Raw genomic sequence first — 18,797 nt, 5'->3', positions numbered from 1 at the left:
GGCTATGCAGCCACTTACAAGAGACCCTCAGGTGATTCTGATTTGTCGGGGTTGAAAATTATTGCTCTAGATTGGTCCTTTACAGAAAAGCCTTGCAGATCCCCCAGGCAGTACACAGTTATGCCTTGCGGGCTATCTGGTCTCTGTTGCAACTACCAGACTCTTCTGTTGTATCATAAGAGTAGCCATAGACAATATGTAATCAAGGAGAAAATAACAGTAATTTGGGAAAGTGATCCCAAAGTGACAATCATGAACAGTACTTATTTCTAGTAGTTAATATGCTGAGTGGGCATGGTGGGAGGGAAGAGTATATTAAAGCAGTTTCTGCTCACCCCAACGTGGATCACCTGAGTCAACCCCATCCACCACACCCCAGGAATATTTACCCTTCCCTGCTCCCCAGATGCAATGCCTAAGCATATTTGAAGAGTTTACCCTTCCCCAACTTCTCCTCCTTTACTTGTCATTCACAACAGCTAGGTGTAACCAGAAAGACTCTTTGCAAGGCAGGCGGTTTCCCAGGTGCAGAGCAGGGGCTGGCTTCACTGCCCCTCAACCCCTACTCTCAATGATGCTCATGGTCCTCTGGCCCCATCTCACATCCTTTCAACCTTATTTGCCTTATTTTCTCTTGTAAGTTGCAAAGCCCTAACTTTATCAAGAGTACAGGGTTGCTGTGCCACACAGAATTTGAGTGAGAAATCCAAAGATGGGAATAAAAGCAACAAAAGTCCTAAATAGTTCACAATTGCCTTGATATTCACTTATATCTGGATTAAATGCTTCTTCATTAAACCAGCGAGATAACAAAAGACCAGATAAATTTCAGATTTATGGAACTCCATCAGGAGACAGAAGCTCAATGAGAACTTCTTAGAACCAAGCTCATCATAGTGAGAATGAAAGAATTTTTTTAAACAGAGAGAGAGAAAAGGGAAATCTAAGAGGATCGTTGTGTAGTACATGGCGACAAGCCGAAAACAAAGTCTCTTAAAGAAAAAAAAATTTTTTACCTTTTCATGGTTTTCAATTAAGATTTCCACAACAATATTCTGAAACTTCAAGTCCATGAGGGCAGCGACAGTTTCTTCCTGTGGCCTCATCAGAGTTGGTCCAAACACCACTCCTAAGTTTGCCACGGTCATCAGGTTCTGCTTGGAGTGATTTGAAACACTGAAATTGGTAAGGGGGGAGGAATCTGTTTAACCAAAGGAGCAAAAATTGTGGACTGTAAATAGTCTGCAACTCTGTATTTCCTTAAAAGCAAGGGGTCAAGAGACTTAACCACCCTCAACATCTACCTCTGAAATAACCAGATCTGAGAAACCCTCCATGCAGATGCTCCTGCCTACTCCTTTACTTCCCTCTCTTTGGTGCTCTAGTCTAACCACAATGGCTTTCTTAATAATTCCATGCACAGTTGGCCTTCAGTATCCCCTGGGAATTGATGCCAGAATCCCTGCAGACACCAAAGTCTGCAGATGTGCAAGTTCTAAAGTCAACCCAGGAAACCCATGGATAAAAAAAAGTCAACCCTCATGTCCACAGGGAATGCTGGATTTTTGATCAGTAGCTGGTTGAATCTGCCCATGCAGGACTCACAAAGAGCCAACTGTATGTGCTAATCTTGCTTCCCCCAAAAGCCTTAGTTTACTGTTCCCCTCTTCTTAGAAAACTCACTCTTTCCCCAGAATATTATACTTTTGCTTCCAAGGAATACTAGACTGAGTAGCACCTTTGTAAAAGCATGCAGACTTTGGTCAGAGCACCCACAATCACTCTTTCAGCCCAGTATCATTGTGCAGTGAATCACATAGACAACTGTTCTCAGCAGCCCTGCAACTTAATTCGGGTCTCAATTCAAAGATACCTTCTTCAAAAAGCCTTTGCATAACATTTTTTATAGTCTCACACTCAATATATTCTGTCCCCTTACTCTGCTTTGTGTTTTTGCTATTTATCATCTGAAGCTGTTTTATATTTTTATTTGTAATCTGTTTTTCATATTTTCCCTTAGAAAGTAAGCTTCATGAAAGCTGGGACTTAGACTATTTCATTCAACTATGTATCCACTAGCACCTAAGAAAGGCATTCACTAAATATTTGTTGACCAAATGAATAAATGGCTAAACTAGCAGCGGGACCCTTGGCAAATCACAGTATCTTCTGACCTTCATTTTCTTTATATGTAAAAGAAAGGTTCTAAAATAAAGCGTTCTTCAGCTTCCTTTCACGTCTAAAATTCTACAGTTAGAATGATCTCTATACTTAAAGAAAGGGCTAATTTCTCCACTGATTTGATTTTGCCGGTTTTTAAAAGGAGGAGGAAAAGAGAATGAAATCTATAAAATAACTACCCATTATTGAATTAAGCCAACTTAAAGGACATGTTCAAATTTAGAGGTAGGTAGGTGTGAAACCAAGCTAAATATTCTAACAAACTTATATTCACACTTCCAGAATCTGTGTATAGGGTAATGTATAATATTCTCTTCTTTCACTTCAAATCAAACCCTGAGTTGCTGGCAGAGACGTTAAGCAAATAATTATACAGCTTCATGAAAGCATATTTCAACAGTCTTATCCAAAACACACACAATGAGTCAAACGTCCAGCCTGCCCTTCCAGGTGTGGTCCCCAGTTCCACCCGTCACAAATCCCAGAGCACTACCCAGCACCTAGAGCAAAGTGAAGAAAGTTAAAACGAAGAAAAAGAGGCTTACTTTGTTAAGTGTTTCACCAAAATATCCAACATCTCTTTATTCTTCTCTGGCAGTTTGTGTACCAAGAAATGGATCGCATTAACACGAGATTCTGGGCTGCCGCTTTCTTCCAAAAAAAAATAATAATAAAAAAATAAAGAAAAAGAAAACAATAGTTAATAGAGAACTCAGAATCAAATATATTTCCCAAGACAATGACAACAGCTCCTCTGTTCAAGATTATCAAACATGGAGAATGTAAACATATTTTGCCACCGTTAAAAGGAAAAAAAAAAATCTTTCTCCTTATGATGAATCTTCTCATGCCTCCCCTAATGAGGTAATTTCAGTGTGGCTGCAATCGGTGCCTTTTCCTTGGTTTATATTACAGAACGGACAGCTGCTAAGCTTCTCCTTCTGACATGCTGCGTTTCATGTCTGTTCATCGTTTACTCGATGGGGTCTAGTCACTGGGTCACGCCACAATGGAATGCAAGTAAAATATCAGCAAATAGGCTATTGCATGTTACAGGTTGAACAGGATAACCCCCTCAAAAAATATGTTGAAGTTCTAGCCCTTAGAACTCGCAGTGTGGCTGTTTTAAACTGTACTTGGGATTTAATGACATCAGGTATGCTAAGGCATGCATGAAAATGACTGTCAGGAAGGGAAAAGTTTAGACTCACAGAGCCCTAGAAACAGACGGCATGGCATGTTGTGCACAGCCACGTGGGGAAGCACCAGCGTCGATCAAGAGGCAGAGGAAGAACAGGGAATGCGGGCAAAGCCTCTACTGTAGTTTCTGCAGGAAGGAATGGGCAAGGCAGGGTGCGCAGGTTGAGGACCGGCTGGTTTAATTACTTCAGTGGGCACTGCAGCGCAAGGGCTGTCCCTAGTTGCTGATACTCGGGACTGAAGTGACAAGGGCAGGAGAGTACAGCCTGTAGTGTAAGGGCCCGCAGAGGAGGCTCGTAGGGAGGCGGGTCACGGGGCTTTGGATTGGAGAGTTCCGTGTGAAAAGCCTGCAGAAGTTTAATATCTCCAGGAATGGGCCAGCCCTGGGAGGGGCAGTTTCCTCGGGTCAGTGAGGCCCCAGATGTCAAAACATCAGAATAAAAAGGCGTGCTTAATACACGATCTTATTTGGGAAGAGAGCTGTTGCAGATGTCAGTTTAGATGAGATCATAACTGAAGTAGGGTGGGGCCTCTTCATCCAATATGACTGGCATCCTTACAAGAAAACAAAGAGAGGGATAGTGACCGTGTACAGGCAGCACAGCAGAGGTTGTCCTGTCACAGCAGAGGCTGGAATGAAGGACCCACAAGCCAAGGGATGCTAAGGACGGCCAGCAACCACCAGAAGCTGTGAGTGGCAAGGAGGGATCCCTCCTACAGCCTTCAGAGGGAGCACGGCCCTCCCAACGTCTTGATTTCAGACCTCCAGACTCTAGAATTGTGACGGAATAAATGCCTCTTCTTTGAAGCCACTTGGTTAGTAGTAAGTACTTTGTTCCAACAGCCCTGGAAAACACATTCCCTTAACCCCCAAACTTTGGAATTATTATACGTGGCTCTTATTAACAGTGTACCCCAATTCCCTTTATTGTGTTCTTGATTGGAAAACTATCAAATAAATCAATAAAATGTTTGTTATTGAAGATTTTGCTAGTTTTCACAGGCGTCAAAGAAGTGACAAAAGAGAATTAGGTTCTAAATTTACTGCTGACAGAAAAGAAGGTTAGAAACAGTTTTGTAGTTTCACTTAGGGCTGGCCAGGGAAGCTCAGGAAGGGTCTCATAATGGAGAGCCCTTGAAGATTGGGTCCTGAAGAACGGGGAAGGGTTCAAGGAAAGGCAGGACTGAGGGGCAAGGGGAACATTCCAAATTCAGTAAATAGCATGACAAAAAGCACAGAGCCTGTGCAGAGACAGCTCTTCGAGGGTATAGACAGAAAGGTAGCCCGAGGCCAACTCTGGTCTGCAAAGGCCAGTTTGAGGAAGTTGTCTCACTGTTGGCTTCTAAATTAGTCAAGTGAAAACAAAGCAAGAAAGCGATATGAATAGAGTTATATTTGGGGAAGGTATGCCTGATATTTTTCTTAAAGGATGGATTAGAATAGGAAAAAGAACTAATTAGGAGGGAAAAGTTATGTGGGAGATAAGAAAAAAGAAATGAAAGGAGTGGCGGCCAGGCACAGTGGCTCATGCCTGTAATCCCAGCCTTTGGGAGGCCGAGGCAGGCAGATCCCTTGAGGTCAGGAGTTCAAGACCAGCATGGCCAACATAGTGAGACCATCTCTACTAAAAATACAAAAATTAGCCAGTGTGGTGGTGCGCACCTGTAATCCCAGCTACCCAGGAGACTGAGGTGGGAAAAGTGCCTGAACCCAGGAGGCGGAGGTTGCAGCACCACTGCACTCCAGCCTGGGCAACAGAGAGAGACTCCATCTCAAAAAAATAAAAATAAAGGGAGTGAGGTAGGTGGTAGAACTACAAAGAGGGAAGTAGAACAAAGAAATATAGATGCCCTATGATTTATGATGGGGGGACATCCTAATAAGCCCCTCATAAAGTCAAAAGATTGTATGTCAGGACCGTCACTACACCTGGGAGTCGTTGCTTCTAACTGATAGCTGAGTGGTCTTGAACAAATTACCTAACTAACCTCTCTGTGCCTCAGCTCCCTCATCTGCAAAATGAAACAATATCTTAAAAGGCCATTATGAGATTCAATGCTGTAACATACATAAAGCACTTAGCCTCTGTGGCTGGCACATGTGGGCACTCAATCACTGTTAGCCATTAGTACTGTTGTTGTTCGTGTTACTATTATTATTTGAGCGCTACGATGGAAGAAGCAGAACTGACAGGTTTTAGCGGCAGACTAGCAGTGGGTCAGAAGGAAGAAGGCAGAGACGAGCAGTGTTTCACATCTGGGTAGCCTGGTAACAGGGCCAATTCCACCAACAGACAGAAACACAGCAGCCAAAGCTGTCTTGAGGAAGGAGATGATGGTGGAGGGAATGGAGGAAGTGACATTCAAATGGCTGGTATTTAGCAGTAGCTGGAAACAGTAGGAGGCTTTAGAGATCAAGGCTAGAAATGTTCTCCAGGAGGTGTGACCACTAGCTCATGGACAAAGCTGCCGAACTTCTACAGAAAGCTCACTGAGGGCACTGTGGGGAAAAGGGCTCCAAAGATGTACAGGGAGATGTGAAGTCAAGGGCTAAGTCAAGCAGGCAATGCAGCCAAGGAGGAGGAAGAGGTGGGAGGACCAGGGAGGTTCGATGTCATCAGGAAGGCAAGTGAGAAGAAATCTGCAAAGGCTGGGCACAGCCAGTGGACTCGAGAGGTAAGGAGAGGTCAAGGAATGGAAACACTGGGATTAAGGGGCCCTGGGTATCACCAGGTTTATCAACTGAGAGCCCCTTTCTACTAAAATGAGGAGGTTAAACAAAGAGGGAGCTGCTGGAGAAGGGGAGAAGAGTGGGATTTCAGAACACCTGTTCAGAAAGCAAAAAAACACAAGAGAATGGGAAAGAGAGGTAAAGCAGATCAAGAAAGGGGCATTTATTTTTTCAAAAGGATAATAGTTTTCCTTATGACAAAAGTTAAATACCTGTAATACTAAAATCTTGGACAACACAGAGAAAATGACCTTAGTACTAAATATCTGAAATACATATATACTAAGAAACAGCATGCAATCAGATTAGAAAGAACTACAAACCAATCAGGGAAAAAAGAGACAATCCAACTGACAAAAGGGCAAAAGACCGGGGCAGGAATTTCACAAAATATTTATTCCAGTGACCAAAAAACCTATGAAAACAGAATAAACCTATATCGGTGAAACAGAAGTTAACAACACAATGAAAGAGTAATACTCACCTGCCAGAATGGCTTTAAATGAATACTAAGCTTTGGCAAGGACATGAGGCAACTGAAACTTCCACATGCTAACTAGATGGTAATCATTAAAGGGTTCAACCACTCTGAAGAACTGTTTGGCAGTTATCTACTAAAGCTGAACAAACACATACCCTATGACCGACCCAAAAATTCCACTCGTAGGTATATAACCAGGAAAAATGCACATAAATGCTCATTAAAAGACACATACTCCTATACTCACAGCAGCGTTCTATTAGCCCAAAACTGGAAACAACCCAAATGTCCATTAACAGTAGAACAGATAAATCTATTGTGGCTTCTTCAAACAGAATGCAATGAAAATGAATGAATGTTTCATACAACAGAGATGAATCTCACAAAATGAGTAAAAGAAACCAGATACAGAAGAATATACTCTGATTCCATTTACATAAAGTTCAAATGCTGCAGCCTCAACCTACAATGTCAGGAGAGTGATCACACTTCATGGGAGTGGATAATGACCACATGAGCAAGAGAAAGGGCTTCTGATGATGTTTGATTGCTTGATCTGGGGCTGATTACATGTGAAAATTCATTAAGCTGTATACTTATTTGAGCCCATGTTATATTTCAACAAAAAGTTCACTTAAAGCTACCCATAATAAATCTCATCCTAAAATAAACTGGTAAATTTTAAGTATAAATCCTGCAGAGTTTTCCTTCCTTTTTTTGGTAATGAAATGCCTAAACAACCTATTTTAATGTATCACGGATATTTTTCAGTGTCACTAAATGGAACACCTTACCATCGATTTTATGAACACTTAGATTGCTTCCAATGTTTGTAAAGACAAGTTTGTTCCAGTTTACACCCCTAATAATAGTATTTGAGAATGAGAAATGATATTTTACAACTGAGGACACTAAGACAGTTGTTGCTAAACAGAAAGGATGCAAAAAGGCTAAGAAATTAAAAGGTACATAAATAACACAACCAAATCATACTATATCATAAAAAAAACTTCTAGATACAAACTAAATTTATCACCAGAAACAAAAACACAACTGTCTAAAGGGTTAGGTAATAAATTATAATCCAGTTCTTAATCTGGTATAAAAAACAAGATACTAATCAACACTAGAGAAAATAAAAACAATATAACAATTTCAATTCACAGCTTTGATTTTTAAAAATAGACTTAAAGCAGAGACTCTGCAAAATAGTAGAAATTCCAAAGGAGTAAAAGGACAACTACTGAGGATAAGAATTTTATATTGCAAAAATTAAAAAGTCTGGAAAACTTTGCACTAAAAACCTACTAACTTGTGAGTCTATCTTGCCATTAATAATCATCTTTTTCCAGTGAAAACCTAGTTTAAATACTTTAGGATTCATTATTTAGAAACAGAAGCTAGAGAAACAGTTTCCCACACTCTATGAATTACATTCTTCATTTCTTAAAATAGTGGAATTGATTTTGAAAAATAGAGTCAAAACCTGGATTAAGAAAATGTGGCACATACACACCATGAAATACTATGCAGCCATTAAAAAGGATGTGTTCATGTCCTTTGTAGGGACATGGATGAAGCTGGAAACCATCATTCTCAGCAACCTATCACAAGGACAGAAAACCAAACACCGCATGTTCTCACTCATAGGTGGGAATTGAACAATGAGAACACTTGGACACAGGAAGGGGAACATCACACACCTGGGCCTGTCGTGGGGTGGGGGGAGCGGGGAGGGATAGCATTAGGAGATATACCTAATGTAAATGACGAGTTAATGGATGCAGCACACCAACATGGCACATGTATACATACGTAACAAACCTGGACGTTGTACACATGTACTCTAGAACTTAGAGTATAATTTTAAAAAATTTAAAAAAAGAAAAATAGAGTCAAAACCTTTCACTATCTTCAGTCTCTCTCCTGCTAGCCCATCCTAATCTATTTTAAAATCACACATCCATTTCTGCCAAGTCTTTTTCCCTCTTCTTCAAAAACAAAAAAAAAATACTCTGGGCTTTTAAAATAAAACCATTTTTTTCTCTATCTTGTTTTGACATTAATCATCAGAGCTTTCTATTCGCAATCATTTCTATGTAGCTACAACATAATACCTTTAAGGTACTCCAAAAAAGTTTTTGAAGATAAATCATCTAAAGTTGCTTATGCTAATGCAATTTATTTTAATTGCTACTGATTGACAAAGAATGAACAGCCTACCTTAAAAAAAAAACTAGGATACTAAATTAATCATAATACCAAATTCTTGAAATATGCCAGGGAATTAGGAGCTTACTGTAGTGGAAAAGGCATTTTAATTGTGTAACTACAAATCAGCATCTACCACACTGTAATGTCCATCTGCTTATGATGCTGTGCCAACTAACAGAAACTGAAAAAGATGTGATCATGGAGCTTATCGAAGACACAGAGGCAGATAAATGCTAAATTATTTCAATATTGAAATGTCAAAAGTCAATGATACTGTAATTTTAGAAAGGCATTAGCAGTAACCATCCAAGCACTTCCCAAGGGATAAAGGACTTCAGTCAACAGACATCAAGTGTTGCATTTCTCCTGTGGCATTCGTATCTACCGTGAAATGAATACATCAAGCTAAGAGGGAGGCATGCCACTAAGCATTCAGTTCCCTTAGTTCCTGGGTTCCTAAGCCCTTCCCCAGCAAGAATCACATGATTTTTGTCTTGCTTCCCAGATATGTTTATCAAAAACGATAGAACATTCTGGTTAGGTAAACACCAATGTCTTGGATCCGATTATAGTTATGTTTCTCATGATAAATAACCAAAGACCTTTGTGGTAATCATTTTGCTTCCCAACTAACTTGACTACAGGAAGAAATACACTGAACATAGCAACACAAGTGTTTTGGTTTAACTGACAGTGAAGAGATTTTTCTTCTGATACAACAGGCATTCAGCCTTTAGTTGTCATTCTCGTACTAAGCACCATGACTCCAACCCTGAGGCATGAGTCCACTCTTATCAAAATGATACAGCAAGGACTTTGAGGCCAAAAGGCTGACACACAGATCATAGCCTACAACTTTCTCAAAGGTAACAGACATCACGCAGTAAGACATCCAGCTAGATGCCGGCCTGTGGTGGACACAATCTTTTGTATTCCCCATAGACTAGGTAACTACATTTTCGTCTTATAAATTTCCATGTCAAAAGTCCATTATAGTCTCCCCCAAGATGGATCGTCTACTAGGTTCCTTTTATAAGTTTAGTTTGGAATTCAGCTAACGGAGAAAGTTACATTAACTCTCTTAATTTTCTCAAAGAAAAAAATGTTTTAACTTTTCCAATGCAGTCAACCTTTAAAAGTAAGTTGATCTTTTTTTCAGAACAAGGAACATAAAACAAATGTGCCTTTTGTGGTGACAAAATAGAAATGAAATTTATATTTGTATCATGAACCCTAGAAATTAACACGGAGGTTCACAACAGGAAACTACAGGAAAGAAACTGATGAGAGAAAACAATGGGACCCAGGAGAAACCTTGAGAACTCTCAGCAGGGAGGGTAGAAGAGAAGAAACTATCTCATCACCACAGAACAGATGGAAACCACTGCACATGACTGAGAAGAATCAAAAATTAGTTTTCAAGTTGGTGTGAGAGGTGGTAACAAAGACTGCTGTGATGCTTAGTAATTTTAGCAGTCAGCTCAGCTAACAGACACTTGAGCAAAACAAGGTAAGCTGTGTCACTGTTCACGGAAAATGACAGCTTAACCACAATCCCGATTTTCCAACAGCATTCAAAAGGGGAGACTAATTTTGGCCACTGATTTCTGTAACTATTTTATTCGATACTTAAAAGTCCATATGCAAAAGATTAGGAGATCTGTTCCCACACTCTCTAAAAGAGGCAATGAGTGCAGAGAAGGGTACTCAAGAGATTAAAATAAAAACTTAAAGTCTACATTGGAAACCTTGGCCCCTAAAATACACCCATTTAGTACATGTACTTTTTCTCATTAAATCAAGTTACTACAGGTCCCATTCCAACCACAACGGCACTTAGGTGCAAATCCATGCCAATGATTACAGTAGAAACAGTATTTCTTTCTGACGGTCCTGTCATCCAAATCACTGTGAAGACTATCACAGCATTCCCACAAAGTCAGGAAGCAAAACACAAGGTACTGGTCCAACAGGTGATGATCTTGTCTGCATTTCTGCAATCCTTTTCACCACTCTGCTCAAAGATGCCTTCAACAAACTCTTTAAACTTATTTTCTACCACCATAGATTTTATTACCTCTTAAGATATAAGCTCCTACCTCTTAGGAACCTCTTCATTTGGTAAAACACACTGATATTCAAATTTCAAAAACACTGCCATCAGTTACGGGGCATAATAATACTAATGATTGTGGTCATTTAAAACATATGTAACTAACCTGCACAATGTGCACATGTACCCTAAAACTTAAAGTATAATAATAAAAGAAAAAAAAAGGAAAAAAAAAACCTTATTCCATAATCACTTTATCTTTCTCTAATTCTCAAAGGATTCTAGATTAAAATTGGCACTCTTCTGCTTTTTCCAGTCTCTAAGGCAAACAACATGAAACAATTGTCCTCCAACTAAGTTTAATTTCTCTTTCCCCAGTTTGCCAAAAATGCCACAGGGAAGAAATCAAAACAACTAAGCATTTACTTGAGTTTTTGCCAAGAAAATTTTCCCCCACTCCCTTGATCTCACAAATTCTCTTTTTAAAAAAATCCTCTCCCCATGTGAAAACAAAAACGAATAGAACCAGTTTTTGCTTTTCCGAAAGCCTCTTTTATATGTAGAGTCTAATGGGGCCTACACACTCCTCCTTCCTGCAACACAGGAGGAACCTTTACACTGGCTGGAGCAAGGACCTCACAAGAAGGTAACATTTAAAGTAATGTTCAGGCAGCGGTAACATTGGTCCCAAAGGGAATGCTCTAAGTTTTTCAACAGATTAAACTATGGAATACATCCAAGAGGAGAAAATAAAAGGAAATGAAAATACAATTACAGCTACTGTCAGTGCACCTGTGAAAACCAATACTGCAGGTTTTAGCTAGTAGAACTAGGGTTCTGAATTTTAAATAAGGCTCCCTATAATCTGGCAAGTTACTTAACATGTCTCAACCTTCATTTCCTTCACTATTAAATACCTAACACCAGTGTACTTCAGAAGACTATGATGATTAAACAACACGTGTCAAAGATAGAAAGTGAGCCATATAACAGAAAACAAAGCCTCAAATGAGTATGACTCACAAAAAATTCAATCACAAAATTCTACCAACTATAGGCCTTTTTCATTTAACATTTGATCGTATATTATTCAGTCTGTATCAAATAGTGTTTGGAGTTCTGGCATTATCTCATAATATTCCTTCTGTCTGTAATTTAGATCCGAGTATCTTTCTATGTGAAGCCACCTCCAAACTACTAATCTCTCCAAATCTGTTCATCTCCACAACCTTTCGCAAATTAAATACTTCCGTGTTCCCTCAGCATTTTGCTCATGCCATTATTGTACATTTTGTAGTATAATGAGAAGTATGCCCCAGTACTTGCTATAGAATTGTCTCATGGGACAAGAATCCTGTCTTGGCTTTACATATTCAGTAACATAATAGGAAATAATTAATGTATGTGAACAAATGAACGAATATACTGTCCCTTTTATTCACCTCCCAAGGATGAGGGGAGGCACCAAACATCATTTAAAGCGATTTCTATTTTTAACACAAACTGCAATAACAAGTTGAATTTTTCATATGGAAATTTTTCGTTTATGCTCACTACCAACTACAAAACTGTTCCTATGCACCTTTACATAATACTTACTGGCTGGAACAATGAAATCTCCATGTAACTCATAGGTCATGAGAGGCTCTGGAAGACTCCTGTGTAAAAAGAACAGCTCAGAATTATCAAATAAATCCAAACAAGTCACTTCTGAGTTTTTTTATGAAAGGATGTTAAATTTGTTATTCATTTCTTAATTAATGTGTAAAACTTCCCTAGGGAATACCTTTACATATCAAAAAAGATACATAAACAGATCACTTTATTAACTGCTGTTGGCATCATGCACTATCAAAGCCTAGGCAGCCACAAATCCCTACTAGACCTAAGCATACAGTATTTCATATCTAATCACGGAAAGTACCTTTGTGAACATCTGGTTTTATATATAAAACTTCCTTCTACACATTAATGTATTTAAAGCCAAACATACCATCTAACCAAATGTAAGCAAACAATTTTGAAACTTCATCTCTAAGATATTAGCTGAAGATTCCACACAAAATACATACAAAAGATTAAACAAACTCAAATCCTCTCTGCTTAAATATATTATAAAAATAAGAATTTATCTTTATTCCTATAAGATGAGAGATGAAATAAAATTGATGACAACTTTAAAAATATACACAGCATTTTCATAGTCTACAAAACAAGTTACATAAGGTAGTTTATTTTATCCTGTGATCAACAGAAATGCTACAGTTCAGTCCACCTTGCTACATATCTTAAAATTACAAAAGATCAGAGCAACTAGCTTTATAAACACTTAAAGAATACCTAGACAAGTGTCGGTCTGTACAGCCTTTCTGGAGGGTAATCTCGCAAGATATTAAGAACTTTTAAAAGGTTACAATCCTGTTAACTCAGAAATTCTGCTTCAAATGTTTAAAAAAAAAATCAAAGATGCACAAACAAAATTTTTTAACATATGCAAAGCCAAGAATATTGCCAGAGATAAAGAAGGTCATTTCATATTGACAAAAGTGTCAACTCATCATGAAGCCAAAACAATATTAAATGTTAATAGATCTAATAAGAGAGCCCCAAAACACTTGAAGCAAAAATTGACAGAACTACAAGGAGAAATGGGCAAATCCACAACTACAATCAGAGAGTTAAATACCTCTCTGTTTCAGTAACAGAACAAGTAGAAAAATCAGGATACAGAAGATTTGAACAAAAATATCAACCAACTTAATCCAATTGGCATGTCCTTCACCTAAATGACACTCCACTCAAAAGCAGAACACACATTCCCAGTGCATACAGGCCATTTATTTTCCAAGATTAACCATATTCTGGGCCATGATACAAATCTCAAAAAATAAAAAGGGTTTAAGTCACGCAGAGTTTGTTTTTGATTACAACAAAAATTGAATTAAAAATCAATAACAGAAAGATATCTGGAAAACTCAAAAGAAAGAGAAGTTAGAAAGTATTCTGAAAAGAACGAAATAAAAACACAACATATCAGAATTTGAGGGATGTTGGTAAAGCAGTACTAAGATGACATTTTATGCTACTAAACACCTATATTAAAAAAGAAGAAGGGTGGTAAACCAAGCACTTCATTTTGTACCTTAATGAGCTATGAGGAAAAAAAAAAAGTGTAAATTAAGCCCAAAGTAAGCAAAAGAAGAGAAATAATAAAAATCAAGCAGAAATCAATTAAATAGAAAACAGAAGAATAAAGAAAATAAATTAATCCAAAACCATATCTTTTAAGATAATCAGTAAAATTGATCAATCCAGCCAGAATGATTAGGAAATAAAAGAGAGAAAGCAAACAACACCAGGAATGAGAAAGGTGACTGCAGAATCAGTGCAGATTCTAAAGATATTAAAAATAAAATAAAGAAATACTATGAGCAATTTTATGCCCATAAATTCAACAATTCAGATGAAATGGACAAATGTCTGAAAAGACACAGACTACCAAAGATCGCTCAAGAAGAAACAGATAACCTGAGTAGTCCTATTGAATTTGTGGTTAAAAATCTTGCCAGTAAGAAAACTCTAGGGCCAGATGATGTCACTGAATGAATTCTACCAAACAATTAAGAAAGAAAAACTACTGATTCTATACAAATTCTTCCATAAAATAGAAGAGGGAATAATTTCTAACTCATTCTGTGAGGTAAGCTTTATCCTAATATCAAAGTTAAAGACATTATGAGAAAGGCATTATGAGAAGACTACAGACCAATATCACTCATGAACATAGATGCAACTATTCTAAATAAAATGTTACTAAATCAAATTCCACAAGATAAATAAAATAATATATCATAAGTTGGGTTTATCACAGGAATACAATACTAGCATAATATCTAAAAAAAAATCAATGTACTTCACCAAATGAAAAGAAAACTGTATGATCATATCAATAGACAATTTAGGAGAAATAGCCACTCCTACAAATCGTACTAGAACTACTGGAGATCCCTATGCAAAAATGAACTTGAATTCATACCTCATATCTTATGTAAAAATTAACTCAAAATGGATCACAGAACTAACTGTAAAACCTAAAACTATAAAACTTACAGAAGAAAACATAAAAGAAAACCTTTGTGACCTTGAATAAGTGCAAAGGTTTCTTAATATAGCCACAAAAGCACAGTCCATAAAAAGAAAAACTGATGAACTAGACTTCATCAAAATTAAAACTTCTCTTTGAAAGACACTATTGAGAGAACAAAAAGACAAATCACAGAATGAAGAAAATACTTGCAAAGCAGGTATCTAAGAAAGGACTTGTACTCAAAATATATTTTTTAACTTTTAAAACATAATAATATGACAATCTAAGTTGTAAAAAATTGGGAAAAAGATATGCACAGACACTTCACCCAAGAAAATATATAGATGGAAAATAAGCACATGGAAAAAAGTTCAACATTACTATTCATTAGAGAAGTGCAATCTAAAAGCACAATGAAACATTACCAAATACCTATTAGGATGGCTAAAATGAAAAAGATTGACCAGCTTAAGAGTTGGCAAGAATGAAAAGGAAATGGAACCTTTGTATATTGTTGGTGAGGATGTAAAGAAATACATCAACTTGGGAAGAAAGTTTGTCAGTTTCCCAAAAAGTTAAGCATAATTACCACATGATCTAAATATTCCACTCCTGGGATTTATCCAAGAGAAATGAAAGCCTGCGTCCACTCAAATATAGGTATACAAATGCTTTTAGCAGCTTTATGTGCAACAGCCAAAAGTTACAAGCAAGTTAAATATCCTGCAACAGATGAACTGATTTTTTAAAATGCTGGTGTATCTATAAAATGGTCCATTAGTTAGCAGTGAGATGGAATGAACTGTTGGTATGTGCTACAACATAGAAGAATCTAAGTGAAATAATACAGATTTCAAGTATATACTATATAATTCTATTTATATAAAATTACAGGAATTGCAAAGTAACATTTTAGTGGATGAGGCTACTTCCGTAGGGTGTGAGAGAGATTTCAAATGGTAGGAGGAAACTTTGGGGGGTAATAATGCATAGGGTCACTATCTTGATTATGGTGATAGTTTCAGAGGTATACATATATCAAACTTACCAAAACGTACACTACAAATATATGCAGCTTATTGTATGTCAACTATGTTTCAATAAAGCTGTCTTTAAACAACAAATAAAAATAGGTCAAGCATGGTAGCTCACACCTGTAACCCCAGTGCTTTGGGAGGCCAAGGCGGGAGGATCACTTGAGACGAGGAGTTTAAGACCAGCCTAGGCAACAAAGTGAGACCCTGTTTCTATTTTTTTTTTAATGTTTTGAAAAGAAAATTGAAAAATAAAAGAAAAAAATGTTAAGGTACATATATTCCTTACATACAATTTACGATGCTATAGTATATACATACAAACACAAAATGACAACCATAAACTAAAATTTAATGCATGAGTGAAAAAGTCCTGCTCTTATTTCCCCTCCCTCTCCTTTTTCCCCTACATTCCCATTTCACAAAGAAAATGAAAAAAAAAAAAAAAAATCAACTATACCACAGCCTAAATAAGGAGAAAGAAGGGCCAATCAGAAGTAAGCCTTTAGGGGGTTTGTTTCAAAATATAGACAAGCAGGAGGTAACAAAGAAGAAAAATGGTTATCTAGCAGAGAAGGAAAGTTAAAGGGTGCTAAAAAGAAAAGTGGGGTCGAGGGAGGGGGGGAATGAGAACCCTTAGAAATACATTTCTTTTCCAATAAAAATGAATTTGTATCTGAATATCTTCTACAAGTTACTTATATCATTGCCATATGTCTAGCTAGGCAATGCAGCATAAAAAAATAAATATTGTTAACATTAGGGAAGCAGCCATAAAAATGACAAGTTCCCCATACAGAATGTATTATGCTGAGTCACTGCAACTCTCAGCCTCCCACCCGACATGTTTTTGAGCCACCTCTCTTTGCCACTCGTTGGGATCTGTTGGGGGACATAAATCATAATATTTACCTAAGCTGGCATTTCCCTCCCAAAAAGTCCCATTACAATTTCCAGGCTTAAAAGAAGTTTCCTCCAGGTAAAATCATTTGACTAGAAACATCACAAAACCACTCATTTGTCCCCTCACAACAGAAAACTGCTGTAATGAACACATCGCTGAAAATCAAAATAATGGTCTGCATAGATAAGAAATCATTCAGAGGGCTGGTATTCAGCTCTCTAAAACATGAGAAGTTAAAAAAAAAATTGCCTCAAGTCAGTAGAAGAAAAAGAGGGATGCCACGCATCGGTCCACTGCACATACTTTTCCTCCTCCAAGACCCTGGAGGATCTGCTTCTTGTTTTAGTTTGGTGCTTTGGGGCTTTGGCTGTTTTCCTCCCTCCACCTCCAACATCCCATCCAATAAGATAGCTGGGTTATTTGCAGTGAGAAGAATTCAAGGGCAAGAGCTTTTTTGGGTGAGAAAAGCTATATTCAGCTTCACGCCATGGTGCCGTGAGTGACAGAGCTGGGGCTCCAACCCTGGCAGGCAGGCTGGCTCCAGACCTCCTGCTCTTGACCATCACACTGTATTACCTCTCATGCAGAAAGAAATACACTTGCTTGGGCCAAAACCCTGCTGCCAAAATGGAGGTAGATAAAAACCCAGTTTTATCCCATTTGATGCATCACCAAAATTTAGAGAAAAAAAAGGGTCAATTAAATCCTAATTACTGCATTTTCCATCACTAAAAATAACATAGGGGAAAAGAACAGCAACCCAACTTTCAAATCTCCCAAGGCATCTGCCATCTTATGATAATTCACTTTATCACATTCAGGCAGAATGTGTATTTTGTTAGAAGTGAAGTTATATAATAATAACATTTCATAATGTCGTTCCATAGGCAATGTTTGTTTAAAAGTGAAATTCCATAGGATGAAGCAAGGTAATAAAATAAAAAGACAGAAAAAGCAACACAAGACCAGGGGCAATAAGGAACCAGCTTCCAAGAATATCAAGATCCAAAAAGAAATCCTATGTACTAAATAAAAAGGGCCTCTAGTTTATTAAACAAATTCCTCCCACACAGCAAAAGAAAAGAACCATACGGAATGGAGGAAAAAAGAAAGCAATTTATTGCCAAACAGGTGGATTTCCACCCTTAGTTTTCCACCAATAACTGAGTCATCTCAGTCAATCCCTTTACCTGCACTAGCTGAGTCTACTAAACAGTAAAATGGATTTAAAGCTATCTCCTAGAGTGGCAGTACGTCTCTTGGTCAAGTTAATATGTGCAATTCATTATATGTTTATATCCCTTACCTACTCTTTCCTTCATGTGTCTAACACAGCTTTCTAAATCTCAGAATTATTGACATTTTGAATCAAATAATTATTTGTGGGGGGGAGGGTGGGCTGTCCTATGTACTGCAGGATGTCAGATGCCACCAGATGCCAGGAGCACTGCAAACCAGCAATGGTGAAAATCAGTAATGTCTCCAAACATGGCCAAACATCCCACTGAGGGACAAAACCATCCTCAGTTGAGAACCACTGTTCTAATTTCTCAGCCACAGCTCCAAGTTGCTGGGGATACTGCAGTGAACAAGACTTAAAAGATGCCTATCTTCAGGGAACTTAAATTCTTATCCTAGAGTTGGGAGTAACAAGATTCATTTTTACCATAATCCTCATCTAAACCACAGTTAGTCACTATCAGTGGCAATACTGATATAAGTATACATCCCTTTATCAATCAGGAATAACAATAGTGCACATAACAGTTTCAGAAAAAATTTAGAACAGTGGCTGAAAACATCTTCTTTACACAAAGCACTTGAAAATAGGTAATACATAACTATCACCCACGGATAAATTTTATATCATTAAAAAGTGGGACAACCAGACAACCCAGGCTACCTGATGGGA

General features: G+C 37.8%; 1 protein-coding gene across 3 annotated transcripts in view; it reads right to left on the bottom strand.

Annotated features, from left to right (window-relative positions):
* Positions 1 to 18,797, bottom strand: part of ARHGAP10 (Rho GTPase activating protein 10) — a 361,433-nt gene that overhangs the window by 109,044 nt on the left and 233,592 nt on the right. For all 3 annotated transcript variants that reach the window (XM_034959225.3, XM_003815856.5, XM_008968883.5), the window contains 3 exons: positions 12,460 to 12,518; positions 2,727 to 2,832; positions 1,017 to 1,176 (listed from right to left, as the gene is read on the bottom strand). In XM_034959225.3, coding sequence (XP_034815116.1) covers positions 1,017 to 1,176; positions 2,727 to 2,832; positions 12,460 to 12,518 — 325 coding nt within the window. The remainder of the gene's footprint in view (positions 1 to 1,016; positions 1,177 to 2,726; positions 2,833 to 12,459; positions 12,519 to 18,797) is intronic.

Source organism: Pan paniscus, chromosome 3 (genome assembly GCF_029289425.2).
Source record: "Pan paniscus chromosome 3, NHGRI_mPanPan1-v2.0_pri, whole genome shotgun sequence".
NCBI lineage: Eukaryota > Metazoa > Chordata > Mammalia > Primates > Hominidae > Pan > Pan paniscus.
Note: the sequence above shows the minus strand (reverse complement) of the source record. Positions and strands in the feature narration are given on the sequence as shown.